The sequence below is a fragment of the Aulonocara stuartgranti genome (assembly GCF_965226115.1).
Source record: "Aulonocara stuartgranti genome assembly, chromosome: 19".
NCBI lineage: Eukaryota > Metazoa > Chordata > Actinopteri > Cichliformes > Cichlidae > Aulonocara > Aulonocara stuartgranti.
Genome location: NC_138955.1, coordinates 27,977,057 through 27,998,432, shown reverse-complemented (window position 1 = coordinate 27,998,432; position 21,376 = coordinate 27,977,057). Strand labels below are relative to the sequence as shown.

General features: G+C 42.6%; 1 protein-coding gene across 2 annotated transcripts; it reads right to left on the bottom strand.

The window, feature by feature from the left end:
• Nucleotides 1-1,510: 1,510 nt before the first annotated feature.
• On the bottom strand, nt 1,511-13,693 carry LOC309694995 (uncharacterized protein). 2 transcript variants are annotated; one of them, XM_082515351.1, is made up of 6 exons: nt 13,452-13,693; nt 11,992-12,060; nt 11,784-11,894; nt 11,069-11,222; nt 10,938-10,993; nt 1,511-9,944 (listed from the first exon to the last, which is right to left on the bottom strand). In XM_082515351.1, exons 1-6 carry the CDS (start codon nt 13,548-13,550, stop codon nt 9,852-9,854), a joined length of 582 nt encoding a protein of 193 aa, XP_082371477.1. In that variant the 5' UTR covers nt 13,551-13,693; the 3' UTR covers nt 1,511-9,851. The 2 variants fall into 2 exon arrangements, with proteins under 2 accessions (XP_082371477.1, XP_082371478.1); XM_082515352.1 differs by having other exon boundaries at nt 13,541-13,693.
• Between the last annotated feature and the right edge of the window lie 7,683 nt (nt 13,694-21,376).

Below are 21,376 nucleotides of genomic sequence, written 5' to 3'. Positions count from 1 at the left end.
TGTCAGGGTCGGTGAGGAAGTTCAGCACACTTGGGGAGCACGTGAATGCTTTGGACAAAGCACGCATATTTTCCCTGCCAACATCATCCATGGCTCGTGGAATCTGGTAAGTAAAAAGAAGAAAAATGGGGTAAGTACACACAAGACCTGCTTCTGCGGTCCCAGAAGAGCCTTTTCAGGGGTTGTCTAATTCAGAATGGGAGGTCAATTTCCTACATTTTCTCTAAATTAATGATTGTAAGTAAGACATTAAGGGGTGAAAAACATTTATTGATTTTTCAATTCCATCAAGGCGCTTGGCATCATTATTTTAAAATACATGTACACATGAATCCTCTGCAGATGCAGACAATGCTGAACCATTTAAAATGACTTCATTTGACTTAGGGCTTTCATAACACTTCCGTGTATTTATATTGAACTTAAACAAGGTGATTCCGATTTTTTAAAGCAGTATTTTTGCTGACAGTTGTTAAGGTCTTAACGTGTGGTGCTACAAGGTATAAAGGTATGAACAAGTATTGCATTTTGTTACTCACTTCTTCCTTGACTGTAGACTTTAATTATGAAAGACCCCCCCACCACACACAAAAGAATAACCTCATGCGGGAACCTAAACATTAGTGATTTATATACAATACTTGGAATTATAGCATTTAAATTCAACACAAGAGCTTAGGGATTTGGATGTTCCAGTTGGAAGGAATTAGTTAATTTTATCTAAACTTACCTTTATGTAATTCCACCGTCTTCAACTTAATGAACACTAACAGCTCTGCATATAATCTATGGGGATCTTAGCATTCAGATCTTTCAACCAATCGTGCTCTCTGCTTTGGTCATGTGAGAGGAGGAGAAAAAGGAATACTCCTTTCAGTCAGATGCAGATATCCCTGTTCCCGTATGAAGAAAGGAATGAATGCGTTTATGTTTTTGAACAGAAACAGGAAATACACACTCAGACTTTGTCCCGACTGCCGTTAGACCAAAACCAAGAGAAGAAGAGAGCTCGGCACGTCACAGGAACAGGAAGTGCTCAAAGTCCAAGCACCATTACCTTCAGAGGTTGCGACCTCTGGAGGATGACGTTGGACAGGCGCTTTAGGCCTGCTGTACAGGTTTTTGATTGGACGAACAATGTTTAGAGCTGTTCTCTGTCCAGCTTATCGCCGCCCACCGAGACGAGGCGGAGCAGAGATGGCAGCTGCAGTCTGTGGCGCGGTCGCAACAATATTCTCCTGAAGTCTGAAGCAGGAAGTTGAACTTCCCCGGGTCTGAAACGAGACGCTCAGACTGTGAGGCAGCAGCGCCAACCACTGAGCTACCCTGGCACCGCTGTCACACACGCGATGATGTCACCTTCAAGCTACGCTGCGGGACGTACCTGCTGGCTGTAGCTGAAGTTCACGTCTGATCTCGTGGGAGAGTCAGCCACGCCTCCTTCCTGCTCATCCTTTCAAAATAAAATAGAAACAGACTGATTACAGCTTCATGGGGTCTGTGGGGATGAACAAAAAGTATTTGACCAGCATAATATAATCTGCAGTATGATCATTGCTTTAACAATGTAACAGATAGCTTTAAGAAGGCCTTAAGATGCTTATGCACACAGTTATTATGTTTAGTAGAGGTTCTTGATTAAAACATTTATTTAGTAAAAGTCATATCCATAGTTTCAGTTCGATTATTACATATACGAGAGTGGTTTCTGTCTCTCTGTCTGGTGAGGGGTCAGGAGCTAGTCGCGAGGTGAAACAGGGTGCAATTGTGGTTAGCACACAGACGCAGACACACACACACTTTTAGTTAGATTCATTTATGGGGGAAAGTTTAATTATGTTTTGCTGATGTTGCAAAGAGCAGTTTGTCGCAGAACTGCTGCTGAGGTGTCAAGATGACAAGCGAGCATCCGGCAGTGACAGGATGCACCTGTTATGAAGATGGAAGACGATGTTCTTTTAAACTGTGTTAAAAGGTTATTGTGGTTTTGATTTGACGTATGTATATATCCTGTCTGTGACGTATGAAGGGGCGTCAGTAAACAAACCCTGATGCTATAAAATATCTGTTCATGCTTTGATTGAGTCGAGGACTACTGGCTGTCTGCGTACAGAGTGTCTTCCCACGCGTGTATTCATTAAAATCATTGTTTGACCAAGACCTACTGGACCAAGAGTTGTTTGTACTCTCCCTCCTCAATTTTGAACCTTAACATTTGGGGGCTTCGTCCGGTGGTTGAGGAGGGAGGATTGGAGGTTTAGATGGAGAAATTTGGTCTTAGGTGGTCTGACGGGCAGACATGAATTCCAGTGGTCGAAGTGAGTGGGCATAAGCCGGCTTATCCAAAAGGTAAGGCACTACCTGTTGAATTATTTCCAAAGTGTGCCAAATTGGATATGATAAAATTTAAGTCTACTCACTGAAGTTACTGGTGGATGTCTGTTTTGATTTTGATGAAAAATCTCATGAGTTGAAGCAGTTAGAGTTCTGCTAAGAAGAATGAAGAAATGAAAGCAGTAAAGTCTGCTAAAGCAGTTAGAGTCTGCCAGGAAAAGTTTAAATACTGGGTTGAAGTCCCAAAGAAATTGAGTTAGAGTCTCAAGTAGTTTGGTAGGGAATTGGTTATTGTGTTGGTTAGAGTCCAAATTTGGTCATAAGAGTGGACCTGAGCGGTCATTTTGTGAGTTGGAGTCTCCATTTGACCACTAGGTTGCACCTGCCTCAGTTATACACTTGTTTTGGGTGTTGATTGTTGTTTCAAAGTATTATAAATTATTCTAGGACGGCAGTTCGAGTCTGCTAGGAAGCGCAGTTCTCGGAGGTAATGCTCCCTCCCGGCCAAGGACGCTTGGCCCTGACCTATCGGCGAATAGGGTTAGTACGGTTGGCAACCGGGGAGAACTTGGGAACCTCCAAAATAGCTAGGAGTTAGAGTCTCCTTACCGTTTGGAACGGTATCTGCGCTTTTTTGGGCAGCAAAGGTTGGACCTTGGGTGTTGGACACTTTTAAATTGAGTTAGGGATTTTAGAAATGAGGCCAGAAACAGTTAAAGTCTTGATACTGGTTAATTGGTCGCAAAAAACTCAGGGAGTTTATCCGCTGGGCGGTTATTTTAAATTTGTCTAAAATTGTGTAGGCACTAAAGCTGACAGATCTGACAGTGGTTGTAAATATAAGACGTCGTTGTAATATAGAATAAGAAAATTTGGTGTGAGAGATCTCTGTGTGTCGAGTCAGTAATGCACTGACTGCCTGCTGCTATTTTTAGATGTGTGTGTGTGAGTGTGAAAATGCAAGGCAAGGCAAGGCAAGGCAAGTTTATTTGTATAGCACAATTGAACAATAAGGTGATTGAAAGTGCTTTACAGAGACATTAGAAACAAGAACAAATAAAAAGCATGATTTAAAATTGATTAAAACAAGCAAATAAACTAACTAACTAACAAACAAACAAACAAACAAACAAACCAGTATATAAAATCAAAACAGATAAAATCAGAACATGCTTAATAATGCAAATTAGTAAGCAGTGAACTGTTTAAGCCACAGTTGGTTTTACAAATACTGCTGCAAACATTGTTGAGTGTGTGTTTAAAATGCCATTCATGTTTATTAGAGGACTATAAATAAAGTTTTGAGTTGCCGTAGTGGATGTATAGTAATTGACTGAAGTTGGATGTAGATATATAAATATATTGAGTGCACTGTGTATACTTAAGATTAACATATTACTTTCAGTAGTAACTTCTCTCCAGCAATAGTTGCTGGTGTGTTTTATTTTTTCAATTTCTTGTGTGAATGCGGTGACTAGAAGGTTTTGAATGATGAATAAAGGTGTGAGAGGTATTTCTTTGGTGATGTAAAGTAGGATGTTTTAAAGTTTGAAAGTGTTTTTAATTTAAGAGATGCATGAGTGATGTTATAAGAGTTTAGTTTATTTAAAAGGTGTGTGTGAGAGGATTATGAAATCATTGTGTGAATGATGCTACATTTTAGGTCAAAAGTTAGTAGAATTACAGAGGGTTTGTAGATTGTAAATACAAAATAAGTTTGATTAGCCTGGAGAAACAGCAAAGCAGCTTGAGCTGCTCTGAGCAGCTGCGTGCTGTGTGTGTGTAACAGGAAATGGTGTGGGTGACAGGAAGTTTGCATGCCCATATAAGGTGACGAGTGAGCACCCAGAGAGAGAAACAGATGAGTTAAACTCTAGGCAGATAAAGCGAATGGAGGTTTTGAGAAAAGAAATGAAAAGGATATTAATTGTATGTTTTAGTGTGTCAACACAGATTACAGATAAATGAAGGTGGACTTCTCTCAACCTGGAATTTTGAGTACGGCGCCAAAACCACTAGAGTAGCATAATTGGGAGAAAACAGGCCAGAGTTTGGCTTAAAATTTTACAGCTTGACCTCGCACTTGTCCCCATCCTGAGAAGAAGCTCAAAGGACAGTTAATCTCCTGATGAAGACCGACAGAACATCGTGGACTTGAGAAGAATTAATAGCAGGCAAAAGACAGTGCAACGGAAACCACACTGACGACACCAGCAGCAGCATGAAAGGAACCACGAGGTGGAAACATGTACTGTAAATTACAGGCTGGGCAGTTGAACAGTGGGATAATGAACGGTGGTAAAGCACTGGACACTGATTGTCAGATTTGTCTTGCTTGGAGTAATCTTGAAAGGGACGAGTGAAAGGATCAACAGACAAGAAGAAACCACGTGATGAACCATGCACGGTGGACAGCAGGCTGGTAAGAACAGTGTGACATGACTGTTTAAAGGCACTGAATGTGGTATTTTGCCAGGCTGGGACTTGATCCAAAAGGAAAATACTGAAGAGAAACAGAGAAGAAACAGACTGTGTTTGCTGGAATTCAAGACAACAAAAGGACACTGAGAGAAGAGGACAGTGACCAGTGAGAGGTGAAGCAGGACGAGTTCGACTGTGAGAATACAGGGTGTAATTGGACTGAAAGTGAAGCTTGAACTCATGATGGTTTAGAGATGTCCACCGTCACAAACAAAGAGGTAAACAAGAATAGAAAACACACATAGACAAAGTGTTACATGTGAAATTATTTCTGGAAAGAATCAGAAGTGAGATAGTTTTGAATTAAGAAATCAGAGAAAAGATGCATGAATTAAACCTGACTATAACATATAGAGGCAATGAAGAAAGCAGCTTACACTCACTGAACATTAACAAAATACATAGGAAAAGCAATGAAGACCTGCTTACACGTATATACATGACATAAGTTGGGATTTCTGACCAGAGAAAGGGACACGGGTAGTTTAAGTACTTATGATAATAATGAAAATGTCTCAGTTGTGTTTCTTTAGGGGCTAAACAGATCTGGATCAATTTTCCACGTGCAGCGGTCGGAAGAGACCTGTAGGTTAACTTGACTGGACATGCCAAGGCAAGTTCCTGGTTGAATTGTTCACAGCGCCATGTCTCCATAAACCTGACAAGTGGGCCCTAACTTCTGGCTGAGGAGCAGGAATAAGGTGGGAACTTAAAATTTGGGTTAGCAAATTTGGGAAAGAAACTGACGGCTTAAGTGGAGAATTGTGCAGGAGTCTGACACACTGCAAAAGCAACATATGCAAATTCACATACACAAGCAGAAAATGCATTAACCTTATGAAGACAAGACAAGCTCATCGAGATTAATGCATAGATACAGATTAAACTTGGCTAAGAACTAGAGATGGCACGATACCACTTTTTTATGTCCGATACCGATACCGATATCATAAATTTGGATATCTGCCGATACCGATATGAATCCGATATAGTGTTTTTTAATCAACAAAACTGTTTTTTAAAATATCTTGCTGCATTTTGCAAGTCTGCAAGTTCATACTCAAGTTTAAAACAACAACTACACTAAAGCTATTCTGTTATACCTGTATACAAAAAAAATATTTCATAGTTCAGCAATACTGATCAATCTAATAAACTTAGACCTACACCATCCTCCCTATTCTGGTATTTTAAAGAGTACTTAGCGTAAATATTAAGCAACCTAACTAATAGGGTTCCAACTCCCAGCAACAACAAAAATAAAAAAATAAAAAAATAGGGAACCACCCCTCACGCTCCACCTCATGATGCTTAATCAACGTAATCAACCTTAATTTGATGCAGTGTGAAAAAAAATGCACAGAAATCAATTATTTTTCAAGAAATATTAAATAGATTCAACATCTTTCTTCAACAAAATTGCAGACTGCACAGATGGTACCTTCCCAAAGGAAAATGTACTATAGCTTACTAGGGTATATATATTAGACTTAATAGTCACTATATACAGTAATTGACTTCTATTCATTTTACATCAAATTAAAACTTTGGGTGTCAGATAATTATTTATTAAAAGCTAGACATTTTAAATGAGAATAAGAAAGAAAAGTATGTCTTTGTGCCCCCTTTTCCCAGTTAATGCCCTATCGGCCCCCCTGGCTAAACTTTGCTAGATCCGCCCCTGCACAGTTACCAGCGTCAGCTACATAGAAAACGATCCTGGTGTAGAAAGTAATATTAAATAAATTCTAACAACAGCTTATCAAGCTTAAACGTGCTGCTGTTGTTCAGCCGCTGGTTTGCTCTTTCTGGCGCAAAGTGGACCAAAAACAAACAAGAGAGACGGACTCACAACAGAAAAGCCGATCAGCTGATCATTAGCAGTTTCACGATTGAAGTAGCAGCCGGAGAGCGAGAGGCAGTCGCTAGTTAAGCTTAACGTGGGAATGCTTTACAAACATTCAGAGATGGACTTACACACTTGCTTTACTTCTCTCGGGGATAACTTTGTCGGAGATGAAATGCCAGGTTGCTAGCGAAGCTCCAAATGCTATCCAGACCACCGACAGGTCCCGCATGCCACAGCTGCTCTATCACGTGATGCATACTGCTCCGACGTTCTGAGGCGAGTTACGGCGTGTTGCAAGTTTTGTGAGGTGCTTTCGTGATATTTAATGGATCGGATTACATTTTTTATTTTTCTCCGATATCCGATCCAGTAATTTAGGTCAGTATCGGACCGATACCGATACGTAATATCGGATCGGTCCATCTCTACTAAGAACACAAACATATGCAATGAAGAACAGCTTGCTATTTTGTGTGAATGATACAATGGTATGAATGTTTAATAAAATACATTTGTGTTTGTAATTGAGGAATAGAAGAAGCCATATGACAAAGGGGGTTATGTTTTATGCTGAACTGAAGTATGTTACAGAGCATAAGGGGGTGATTTTTGTGTGCAAATTGTGTGGTTTTAATGAGACTTTTGGTGTATTGAGGAGGTGAAATTATGTGGTGGCAAGACTTGTGTGTTTAAGGTTGTTGAGGTTGTTGTGGTGAGGGGTTGATTCTGTCAGTTAGGTTGTTGTTGTTATTTTTGTTTTTAATAGAGGGAGTTTTAGGAAACATGGACATGTCTGGGAGGGGCCCATTATTTTGTAACAGTGCACTTAAAGAAAACCTGTCAGGTGATTTTGTTTTGTTTTTATGAGCTAACAATCAGCTCTATTTTTCATTTCTGTTTTAAGCAGGCCTGCAACAGTGAATAACGGCGCTGAAAATTCTCGGGAAGAGCAAATATAAGGTGGGCTTTCCAGATTACAATTGGCTGAGGAGAGCTACCTGTGGGGACTGATCAAGGTCGTAAGTCCCTGTAAAAAGGATTTTATGCGAGTCAATCCAGTCCAAAAGCATAAAGAAATATTTTCCTATGGAAAATAAAAAATGACTGAGCTCATTTTGCTGAGGGTGGAGTATCTGATCGTGCGGGAAGCTCCACTATCAGCAAATACATGGTGTGACTGCATGTGAGTGAATGTGTGACTGAATGTGAGTGAGGATGAATTAATGTGGACAAACAATTTGTTTTTACCAGAGAAAATTTCTGTTTTGTTTTGTTGACTGGGGTTAGATTATGGGATTATAGTATATTGTTGGGAGAATGCCAAATGCTAAAGGGGAAATATTTTTTTGATGTAACTCAGTTACCATTAATTGTAGAAACACATGACTGATAACTGTTCTGTTTTAAGTTTATTTTATGACATACATTGGATCATGAGTGGGGAAACTGAGCATTTTTAAGTTTTGTATAGTATCTTGACACATGAAATGTATCAAGATAAAGGGGGGTTTAGGGTTTATTAATTTAATTGTTTAATAATTTAGGATCATTTTAGGACCTTTTGGGTTTTTGATCATTTGGATATGGTAAAACTGAAACTGTTATTTTTAAGTTAAGGTTAAAGGATTAAAAGTGAACTTGTCACGGTTTGCGAGGCAAGCCGTGTGGAGTTGTAGAAAAGGACCCAAAAGGCGGCAGCTCTGGTGCAGGTGAATATTTATTTACAATGGTGGAAAAACAAGAAACCGGAAACCTAAACTGGGTAAGCTAATAACACAAACCAGAAACGAGGATGCAGGGAGGTCCGGGGAAATACACAAGAGACGCAGGGAGACCGAGGGGAAACAACACAGACGAACCAGCAACTACCATAACAGAAGACACAACTTAAATACACCCAGAGAACACAGGGAGATTACACACAGGTGGGGAACACAGGGGATACTGATAAACATAACGAGACAGGGCAGGAGTGAACACAACATTACGCATATGGACGAGAGACTGTCAAAGTAAAACAGGAAGTACACAGAGGTTCAGACAGGAGGAGAGAAAGCACGGGGAGAACACAGACATAACAGGCTGGGGGAAACATGGAATAAACACAAAGAGAGACGAGAGCTCATAAATAGACAGAGGGGCACAAGGGGGTAAGAGTCACAAAGGGAAAAAACACTTAGGGAACACCACAACAGGACACCTCAGAAAACCTGGCCTAAATAAGGAGCGAAAATACAAGGAACCAAGAATACTGGGCCAACATGGCCCAGGACCATGACAGAACTGAATCCTGTTTAGAAGATACAATGCCGGTTTTTCAAAGCTGTGAATAAATCTTAGAGGGAAAATTAGTGAGGGTTGAAGGAGTAGAACAGGTTTGATTTTTTTGATCTTTAGAAGAAGTGGTTATAATGTAGGCGTACACATACAGATATTACATAGGTTTATCTTTAGGATAAAGGGGGAGCTTCTACGTAGAAATGATTTTTATACATATTGCATTTTGTGCTTTTAAAGGAGTTGTGGCTCAAATTTGTCTCTGGAGGGTCACGAGCCTTTGGCTAGCGCTATGATTAGCCAATCTACTGTGAGGATAATATGAGTTCATGAAGGATTGCACACGCTTACAGACACAGAGTTAAGAAACACACGACAGTATTGATTCCAGGCAAAAGGCCTTAAATTCATTTAGCTTTTAACTGAACTTAAAGAAGGACCAAAGAGGAAGGAAAGCATATATTTTGGTTAAGTCTGATAAACTAGAATTAGGAGGTATTGTTACATTAAAGGAGCAAAATGAAATAAAAAGGCTATACCAAAAACAGGTGATAACATAGGAAATGTGAGGTTAAAATGAAGTTAACACATAGGAGTTGTTTCAAGGCAGCATTTAGCTATGATGAAATGTATACAGGAGTAATTGCTTATATGCTTAAACTTAATTGATTAGAATGGTTGTTTTCTTTTGGATCTTTTAGAGTAGAGGAACTTGCAGCAGCGACAATTTGTGCACAGGATGTTGATGATCAGATAAGGGAAAAATAGAGCGAGCAACCGGACGTAAAAGCAGGGCTTAAAGAGTTTTAAGGTGATGAGTAACGTTGAAGAATATATATAAATACAAGTCAATAAGTTAAGAAGATAATTAGGATCAGGCTTTTGATTAAAGAGTCCCAAATAGGATAAGTTAGGGAGATGCAGGAAAAGGTGTTTTGTTTCCTTTGCAGAAGATCGATCTCGGCGTCCACAGGAGGGGCGAGGATCCTGGAGATCTCGAGGCCTGCAGAGAGGGACCGAGAAAACCTAAGCTTACACATGGAGTGTTCTCGAAGGGGAGCTGGTGTTTATTACCGGACCAATTAGATGACATGAGGTTGTCTGATTTGCTGAGCGAGGACACAATGTATTGCGACCTCTCGTGTTCCAGAGGTCGAAAGGGGGATTGTGGGGATGAACAAAAAGTATTTGACCAGCATAATATAATCTGCAGTATGATCATTGCTTTAACAATGTAACAGATAGCTTTAAGAAGGCCTTAAGATGCTTATGCACACAGTTATTATGTTTAGTAGAGGTTCTTGATTAAAACATTTATTTAGTAAAAGTCATATCCATAGTTTCAGTTCGATTATTACATATACGAGAGTGGTTTCTGTCGCTCTGTCTGGTGAGGGGTCAGGAGCTAGTCGCGAGGTGAAACAGGGTGCAATTGTGGTTAGCACACAGACGCAGACACACACACACTTTTAGTTAGATTCATTTATGGGGGAAAGTTTAATTATGTTTTGCTGATGTTGCAAAGAGCAGTTTGTCGCAGAACTGCTGCTGAGGTGTCAAGATGACAAGCGAGCATCCGGCAGTGACAGGATGCACCTGTTATGAAGATGGAAGACGATGTTCTTTTAAACTGTGTTAAAAGGTTATTGTGGTTTTGATTTGACGTATGTATATATCCTGTCTGTGACGTATGAAGGGGCGTCAGTAAACAAACCCTGATGCTATAAAATATCTGTTCATGCTTTGATTGAGTCGAGGACTACTGGCTGTCTGCGTACAGAGTGTCTTCCCACGCGTGTATTCATTAAAATCATTGTTTGACCAAGACCTACTGGACCAAGAGTTGTTTGTACTCTCCCTCCTCAATTTTGAACCTTAACAGGTCACTGATCACATGACCTCTTCACACGTGCAAATTTCAAACCAATTTTCATGTGCAACATTATGCTGACCTGCATCACACTAACAGGAGACAGAGGCAGAGGTCAGCCCTTACCTGATTGGTGGAGGTCTCAGTGGCGCTGTAAACTCCGGAGGTCTGGAAACTCTGATCTGAAATAATGTGAGACAGAGTCACCAACATGGCTGCTGCAGGGAGGCGTGTCACAGCGGGATCACGTTACTCACCCTGTGAACTGTAGATGAAGTCAGCATATACATGTCCACATATGGGACACTTGTGTCCATTTCTGACATAGTGATGCCTTTGAGACTTTGAGGCGACAGCAACCTGTTGCCGTTCCTCTGTCCTCTGCGGCAACTCACTGCTCACGAACGCCCCCTGTACACAAAAAGAAGACGCATACAACTACTAAAAAAGTTTTATTTTTTGTCTTACTCTTACTTAATATTTACAAATGCCAATGAAAATAAATTATCTGCAGTACTGTTAGTAATTCTGACTACTTTTGATTTGACCTTTATATTTCTTTGAATATATATACTGTCTTTGAATTCATCTTGTGTACGAAACCCACTACTACTCCTCCTCATGACCTCACTAAAAATGGACTGGAGCTAACTCACCTCTTCCTTAAACTCATCTTTTCTCAGTTGTCTTTAAATTTATCTGGTGGAGGTTTCCCATCATCACTCATTTCTAATCTTCTTCTAAATCTTCTCTTTAATTAATTATTGCCACATTTAATTAATTATCTAATGGTGTATTTAATTAATTCATTATGGCAGTCCTGGTGTTCCATACATATGAGCTGACCATGTGACGTAGAAGAATACAAAGACATATTTTGTTGAATGTATAGATTGTGGAAGCAGTGAAACTGAGGATGAATTTCACATCTCTTTGTGGCATAGGACACCCAGTTTTGTTTTTCATGGCTACCTTAGGAATCCTTTTACGTTCTTGTTCTTCCTCCTCTTCTGAATAGCCTTCAGATTCATCCTGTGTGGGTTTCCAGTCATCTGTCCCATCATCTTCAGATGAGCTCACAGACTGTTATTAGAGCAGAAAAATATATATTTTGCCCATTTTCCATGGATGTGTGAAAACAACATATTTACAGAAACTTAGCTGGATTTTTCTTGCCCACCTTAGGAACCCATTCTCTTGCTTCACTCTCCTCCACACCTGTCCTATCGCTTTTAGAAAAGATCACCATCTGTTTTTAGAAAAGTAACAGAACAAAACATAGAAAATAAAATAATTTCCAACAGTGCATTTTGAGGTCTAAGCATCCCAGAAACTGCACAGACATATGTCAGACATAACTTAAAACCACCAGTATAGGTTCATCAAGGCCCTGAGGGGAAAAACTACGTTTCCCACAAAATATTATGTTACTTCCGGTTTTGGCAGGTAATGGCAGACATGCATCCTTTTTTTATTTTTTTTTATTTTGTTTTTAAAATTTTGGTCGCCAACGGAGAGTGTTTGGTAGCGCTGTCCTCAGAAAACACCGTTTGTACTGTTTCGAATCATAACTCTGGTTTTACGTGGCCTATTAACACAATTAAGAGAATATCATTTGAAGTCCGCACTTTCAACACAAGTTGAAATGGAGACTGGGGCTGTGTCCCAATTCAGAGACCGCACGCTTGAAGTACGCATTCTGAGTGCGATTACGTCACCGCCACGTGACGACTGTCCCAACTCGAAGCGTACTTCAAATGCGCCGTCGATTTCCCCAAATATCAAGCGTGGTCCGGTGCACGCTTCGTGGTCCCATATATCCCACAATTCATAGCGCGGCGGTGGGTGTGGATAATTTTGCTGCAAAATCCACATAAAATGTAATAAATAAATCATATAATACAAAAATCAACTATTCACATTTCAACTTTTAACTATTTAAATTTTCAGCTTTTTCCTTTTACAAATTTAAAGTGAAAACAACACAAAACACTGCAAACCACAACACAATTAAATATAAATTATAATATGAAAACAAAAAGAACATGTATATTCTCTGTCATATGGGCCCGCATGAATAAACTTTCTGAATCCTTTATCATCTGCAACCGAAAATAGTTGTGGATGATTACTATACCTTTCTATCCCTGGCTCTCTTTCTCTCTCTCTCCCTCTGGCTGTTCCTGTGCTACTGAGAGTAACTACCGCCCCTCCCCCCCTCTGCCCACGTGCAGAGTGAAGCGGAAAAAACGTGCGAGAGAGAGAGAGAGCGAGAGAGAGAGAGAGAGAAAAAAAAACCACGTGACGGCTCGCGATAAGGAGCCGGCTCCCGTCGTTCACGTCAAAGAGACGGCTCTAAGAGCCATTTCGTTCGCGAACGACCCATCACTAACACACACACACAACAGCAGCCCCTCTCGCTCGGTTTTTGCATTTGCGCTCGCTAACAACGTGTTGCTGGCGCTCTCAACATTTCTGCCCGTGCGCGCTCAACTCTTTCTCTACACCGTTATATTTGTGCCACAAAAACAGCCAGACAGGACAGGGTTAAAAAAAAACCCAACCAAAAACAAGCAAACGAAAAAAACCCGACAAGGTACCTGTTTGTACTCATGTAACTTTTGAAAGTTAGCTTCATACCTGAGAGCTGGTACCTTCAAACTCTTTCTTCTTTCTTTCTTTCTGACAGTCGTATTGGCGGTTGGCAAACAATTGAAAGGTGCATTTACCTTCATCCATGGTGCTTCGAAACTCTCACTAGAACAATCTGCTGCTGTACTCATGATCACATGACATAGATGATTCTGATTGGCTGCTCAAATGCTCATTAGGGGCGGAACATTTTTATAACATTAGTTACCATAGGGCATTGGAGCGTGATGTCACGGGGGTGGGCGTGGAAAGGATTTTGGCCTGATGCGCCATTTTCGGGGTCAAAATAATATGGCGTTATTTTTGTGCCACTATTCTGAGCGCATGTAAAAAAAAAATTGAGCGCACGTAAAAAATGTTTGCAGGTGCAAATGATGTATTTTGAGGAGAAATTTATTTTGAGCGAAGAAAAGCTGAATTTGAGCGAACAAAACTCATTCCTGCGTGCAAAAAATGTATTTCAGTGTTTGCTATTATCCACACACACACACACACACACACACACACACACATACAATGGCAGCCCCTCTCGCTCAGTTTTTGCATTTGCGCTCGCTCGCAATGTGTCGCTCATGCTCTCAACATTTCTGCCCATGCGTGCTCAACTCTTTCTCTCTTTCTCTACGCCGTTATATTTGTCCCACAAAACCAGCCAATCACAGACTGGCCCATCGCGGTGTAACGGAGAAACAGCCAATCAAATCGCAGCTTTTCAGCCAGTGTAAAAGATGATTTTTTTTTTTTTCCACTGAACCGTCTGAGCGCAGGTTCGAGTCCTGGTTGGGACAAAGCCTGTGTTACATTATCAAAAGATAAACACCATTTTTAATTTAGTTAATGTGGATAAAATTTATTTTTCACTTTGCTTTTTCTTATTATTTGATTATCATTCTATTTATATCATAGTGTTTTTGGCCTGTGGAGTATTATGTACCTATACTGTGTTAAGGAATATCTTTTATTTATATTTATGTATTATTCACATTATTTTATTGTACAATGCTTTGGTGCCACGGGCTTTTTAGCATGCCTCAATGTCTCACACATTCATGTTGCTAACGGAAGGTATCTCAGGAAGCTGGAAGCAGGCATTCACACGGGAAAAGTTCATCTTTTGTCTTGTTTATATCTATTCATTTTCCAGCACAAACTCAGCACTGACATCATTACTTTATTCCAGTTATGCTCTTGCCTGCCTTCACCGAGCATGCCAGCTTCCACTCTGCATGCTTTAAATCTGTTGCTCTTCTGCTTCTGCCATTCTGCGTTTCAGATCCTCAGCTATGCAGCCCGCCTCCTCTCCTTTCTCCTCCTCACCGTGGTCACTCAGAACCCTGTCCCAGCCTCCATCTTCATCACTACCAGCATTTTGACTCTGGGGTGTGGCTTGTGCAAAATCCTGTCACTGCTGAGATTTCTTCTGCTATGATGGGTCATTGGAGTTTAACTGCCTAACAGTTACATTTATTTCTGTACCTCAATAAATCATGCTCAGTTTTTCCACATGATCTCTCCTTATTGAACTGCTTTTGTAGATAAGCTTCAAGCCAGAAAGCAACAACACCTAAACCAAAAATATTATCATCAGAAGTGAGAAAGTGTCTGGACTCCAGCTGCGTTGCATGTATTAAAGATAACTTCAGACACTGTCTGGTTGTCATGTCTGAAACAGGCTGTACAGTCACACAGATAAAAGACAGCAGTCATGTTTCTAATATTACAAATCAACCAGAAAGATTATGAAGATAAAAGCTGTGAGACCCCACTAGAGAACGGATGGCTTGTTATCATTACATGAAGTGATTTAGAAATAAGCTGCCAAGTGGCTGCTGCTGCTGCTGTTGCCTTTCTAAGATGCCCTCCACAATCTTCTCTATTGAGACTTGTGTCAGTGGTGTAGACAGGGCAGGAGGAGGCGGGTTAAAGACGGCAGGGCTCTATGGTGACTACAGGGACACTAGTTGTTTCACTGCCTTCAGTTAAAGACTGCCACAGCAGCTGCTGGGCAGCCACAGGTTTTGGAACAGAGGGTGGGGGCTGAAGGGCAGCTGGTTCATCTTTTCTCAGAGTTTTGTGTTTGTCCCAGTTCAGAGGGACTGGACGGCAGCCTGGCTCTCTGTATTCAAGCCCAAATTGCTCTCCAGTGTCTCTGTCAGAGAGGTGAAGTGCAGTGTACTTCTCCTGACCAGTCACTCTTCTGGAGGCTGCATTCAACTCCACCACTAGAGCTGGATCAAAAACACAAGGTAGCATGACACCTGGCTGCTTAAGGTCCACCAGTCGTTGGTAGTTCCATCGTGCCACCCCTGTGATGCCCTGGGCCTGGAATAGTTCAGTGGAAACGTGAGTCCCGGTGATCCACTGGGCCTGGTGGAAATGATAACCCTCCTGCTGTGAAGTGCCTCGGACAGGAATCCAGATGGGGACCTTGGCACCTTCACCAGGGACATGGTTAAGCTGAAGAGTCCCACCGTACCTAAACATTACACCCTCTGAGAGTTCAGGGTCACTTAGGCAGCCACGCAGAATGTGCACTGCGTCACGTCTTCAGCATGGATGGCTTGAAGAGTGGGACGTTGTTGGGGTCTGTGGCCAGGTGAAAATGGTTCAGGACCTTTTCCACTCTGTTCAGCAGCTCAGTGGGTTGTGGTATTTGGATCCTGCAGTGCTCCCTTATGTGTTGCTTTGTGGGATTAGCAGGATGGATGCCACAGAACTTATAAGCATCCTGGAGCCTCTTCAGGTCTGCCTGATCAACCACTGAGAATGCCGCAGAGAGAAGCTGGCAGAAAGTGCTGAACAGAGGAAGATGCTCAGAGGTACACTCCCGCAAAAATCGCCTCAGGCAGTGGAACAGGTCCAGTTTTACAATAATGTTCTTGTTGTAGTGGGTTCGAGAGGCACAGCTGTTTGCCACTGGTCCAGATGTGGCCGCAGCAACAACAGCAGGAGTGGTTTTTCAGGCATCCCACGATAGATTTTCGACAGGGATGCAGTCTGGGATCTTAAATGGAGCACAGCAATCCCTAAATGTAAGAAATACAAATACATGTAAGTATATGGAATATTATGTGTGTGCATCAAATTGATCTGAAAAAGAAAAACTCAGTTTTTCCAGACAGATTAGCAGTTTGAATGACAACGATGATTACGGTTTTTACCTTTCCACCCAGTGGTAGCCGGCCTTTTCCACTCCTGCATCACTGTACCTCTTGGCCATTCCCTGGTACATGGGCTCCAAGGACCTTTCTGTGTCAGACTGAACCATGACCCACGAAACAATCAGCCAGTTTTCATTCATTATGGAATAACTGGACATGACCCCAGATGCCAGCATGACTTTTCGTGCCACCTTCCTGATGTGGTCAGACCTGGAAATGTGGCCAAAAGTGCCCTGGAGGAGTTTGGATATGGCTGGATGTTGACGTCGGAATTCGTCGAGCAGGCAGTCAGTCAGGTAATGGCTGGACACAGAGACGCCACACCAGGCATGTGGGTCTTCATAAGACCTGAACTCCTGTGGCTTATTTTCCTTCCTCAGGAACTGCCCAATGGTCCTCTGTCCATGAGCTCCTGCCTCAGAATCCCAGACCGATCCTGTGGCATGGAGGTACGTCAGGTGAGCTCGCTCGTACTTGAGGTGCATGAGTTCATTTATTTGGTTTGCCATGTCTGTTGGAGATTTGCCAGTCCTCCTGAGCTCATCCATAACAGACTTGCAGATGGCCTTTTTGTTTGTAAGAAAAGGGAGAAGGTTGGTAAACCTTTGGGCAGTTTCTCCAGCCATCGTGGATTGTCAGCAAACCAGTTCCTGCGACAAGCCCTGCAGCAGAGTCGTGAAGACAGGATGTAATACTGACCACTGGTGCCAACAATTACACGTGGCCTGCCCACACCAGCAGAGACCACTTGTGAACGAAAGCACCCATGGAGACATGGCAAGATATAATTGTTTCTTAACCTGACCATGATAGCACTCTCAGGTTTCATTTTACATTTTATGCACAGGGCGATTACATCTGATTGGGTCACTTCCAAACTCGTCCTGCCTTTGTCATCATCATCATCTTCATCTTCTTCATCCGCTTTATCCGAGGCCAGGTCGCGGGGGCAGCAGCCTAAGCAGAGAGGCCCAGACCTCCCTCTCGCCAGCCACCTCCTCCAGCTTATCCGGGGGAACACCAAGGCGTTCCCAGGCCAGCCGAGAGATATAATCTCTCCACACCCTCACCCTGTACACACCCTCAATCCTGCTGCAGGTGCGAAGATGGTCTGGCAACGCCTTGAAGAGTGCTACGGCTCACATGAGGCTATTGAAGACGCACTCTTAAAAAAGGTAGAGGACTTTCCCAAACTCACAAACAAAGACAATGTTAAGCTGCAGGAACTTAGTGACATCTTATTGGAGCTACAGTGTGCTAAACAAGATGGCGCACTCCCAGGACTTGCTTACCTGGACACAGCCAGAGGAGTCAGGCAAATAGTGGAAAAACTTCCCTTCAACCTACAGGAAAAGTGGACAACTGTAGGAACACAGTACAAGGAGACTCATAGTGTGTCATTTCCTCCTTTCTCAGTTTTCACACAATTTGTCCAGCGGTAAGCGAAAATGAGGAATGACCCAAGCTTTGCTATGTCCAAGGCCAACACCAGTGTCCCTTCCCCCACAGAAAAGCTGAGGTCTTATAGTCGCAAACCTACCGTGTCAGCACACAAAATGGACATTACGGCAGACCCGGACCAGAATAATCTCAGTCCAAAGAAAATGGAGGAACCGGATCGCCAGTGCCCAATCCACAAAAAACCACATCCACTCAAAAAGTGTAAGCTCTTTAGAGACAAACCTATTGAAGAAAGACAAGCCTATCTCAAAGAGCACCACATATGTTACAGATGCTGTGGGTCTGTCCAACACATTGCGAAAAACTGTAAAGCAACGGTGAAGTGTATTGAATGTGACAGCCTTAAACACTTATCTGCAATGCATCCTGGTCCTACTCCTGTCCCTAAGAGTACTACACCAGGAAACAACGACAATGAAGAGCAAATCGAGAGTGCACCTTCAGTCGAGTCAAAGTGCCCAGAGGTATGTGGCCAAGGTGATAGCCCACGTTCATGTTCTAAGATCAGTCTGGTCAAAGTGTATCCCGCAGGCCAAAAAGAGAGAGCTGTAAAAATGTACGCTGTAATAGATGATCAGTCAAACAGGTCACTGGTTAAGTCAGAGTTTTTCAGCCTTTTCAAAATCAATGCCAAACCCACTCCATACACCTTAAAGACTTGCTCTGGCAGAGAACAAGCCTTAGGTAGGAGAGCTGTAAACTTCTTCCTCGAGTCCTTGGATGGAGAAGTCAACATCCAACTACCCCCTTTAATTGAATGTGACTCTGTTCCAGACAATAGATCTGAAATACCCTCTCCAGAGATTGCTCAGCATCACCCACATCTTCTTCCAGTGACAGATAACATCCCACCTGTCGACCACCACGCCCCAATCCTTTTACTCCTTGGAAGGGATGTCATCAGGGTCCATAAGGTACGTGAGCAAATCAACGGACCCAATGATGCACCATACGCCCAAAGGCTAGACCTGGGTTGGGTTATTGTGGGGGAGGTGTGTCTAGGAAAAGCACACGGTCAGTCAGAGGTCAATGTCTATAAAACACACACCTTAGATAATGGACGTGCATCCTATTTTGAGCCTTGCCCAAACACAATTCACGTTAAAGAGAATTATGGGGTCACTATGAATGCAACCTGCATCACAGACAATTTGGGACACTCTGTGTTTGTTAGATCTGAGGGTGATAACAAACAAGCCATGTCTATCGACGACAGAGCATTCCTGACAATAATGGACAATGAAGTTTATCAAAACCAAGAGAACAGCTGGGTTGCACCTTTACCCTTTCGCTCACAGAGAAGGAGGCTCCCTGACAACAGAGAACAAGCCCTAAAACGCCTCTGCTCTCTCCGAAAGACTTTGGAAAAGAGACCAGAAATGAAAGATCACTACATCCAATTCATGCAGAAAATGTTGGATAACGACCAAGCCGAGCCTGCCCCGCCTCTGCCGCAAAATAAAGAACATTGGTATCTGCCCACGTTTGGTGTATACCACCCACAGAAGCCACAACAAATACGAGTCGTGTTTGATTCAAGTGCAGAATGTGGTGGAATTTCGCTCAATCAAGTGCTTCTTGGTGGACCTGATTTGAACAACTCCCTGTTGGGAGTGCTGTTGCGCTTCCGCAAAGAGCCCATAGCCCTGACAGCCGACGTGCAGCAAATGTTTTACTGCTTCGTTGTGCGCGAAGACCACAGAGATTATCTCCGTTATCTGTGGTATGAGGACAATGACATTACAAAGAGCATAGTCGAGTTTAGAATGAAGGTCCACGTGTTTGGAAACAGCCCGTCACCAGCTGTCACCATCTATTGCATGAGACAGGCAGCACAGCAGGGTGAACGAGAACACGGATCTGATGCAAGACAGTTTGTTGAGCGTCAGTTTTATGTTGACGATGGTCTCACATCAGTCGCCACACCAGAGGAAGCAATCAACCTGCTCAGAAGAACGCGAAACATGTTGGCAGAGTCTAACTTACGCCTTCACAAGGTGGCATCAAACTGCAGTCAAGTCATGGAAGCTTTCCCTGTTGAGGATCGTGCAAAGGACCTGAAAGATTTAGACCTAGGAGTAGACCCTCTTCCAGTTCAGAGAAGCTTGGGACTCTGTTGGAACCTACAATCTGACAGCTTCACTTACCAGGTGTCAAATGAGAGCAAACCATTCACACGGAGGGGAGTATTGTCGACAGTTAATAGCCTCTATGACCCTTTGGGATTTGCTGCTCCCATAATAATGCAGGGCAAAGCATTACTCAGAGAACTGTCATCTGATGGAAAAGACTGGGACACACTCTTACCCCCTGAGAAACAGGAGAGGTGGGACTCATGGAAAGACTCTTTGCAAGCCCTTGAGAACCTCCAAATACCAAGGTGCTACAGCCCAGGTACGTTAAGCACAACGAAAGTGAAAGAACTTTGCATTTTCTGTGATGCCTCCACTGTCGCTATAGGTGCAGTAGTCTATCTGCGTACAGTTGACAGTGAAGGACAGTGTCATACTGGGTTTGTGATGGGGAAGTCTAAACTCGCACCTCGCCCCGCACACACTGTACCACGCCTGGAACTATGTGCTGCTGTGCTCGCGGTGGAAATGTTTGAGCTCATCAGAGATGAGTTAGACATTAAAGTAGACAATGTGACTTTTTACACAGACAGTAGGATTGTGTTGGGGTACATACACAACACCTCCAGACGATTCTACATGTATGTTGCCAACAGGGTTACGCGCATTAGAGCATCCACCCATCCGAGTCAATGGCATTATGTACCAACTGAGTTAAATCCAGCTGATCAGGCCACTCGGTTCATTCCAGCAGCAGACCTGCAGAACAGCACCTGGTTCTCAGGTCCACCCTTTCTGTACTCCGACCCACACAAAGAACCGCACACTGGTCCTTTCACGCTCATCGAACCTGAAAGAGACGGAGAGATACGTCCGGAAATAAAAGTAATGAAAACTACTGTAGCAGAGCCACAGTTGGGTTCTGACCGTTTCAAAAAGTACTCAAACTGGATCACTCTTTGCAGAGTCATAGCCAGACTCATTCATGTAGTTACATCCTTTGCACAAAAGACAAGTGGACAAAGGGGATGGAAAGGTTTCAGTGAGACACCGAGCGTCCAAGAACTCACCCGAGCCCAAGTAGTCATCATTCGAGCTGTCCAACAAGAAGCTTACAAAGGGACGCTTGAAAACATTAAAGAAGGAAGGAAGGTCAGTGGCGTGTTTGATACACTCAAAAAGCTCGATCCTGTGGTGGACAAAGACAGTCTCTTGCGAG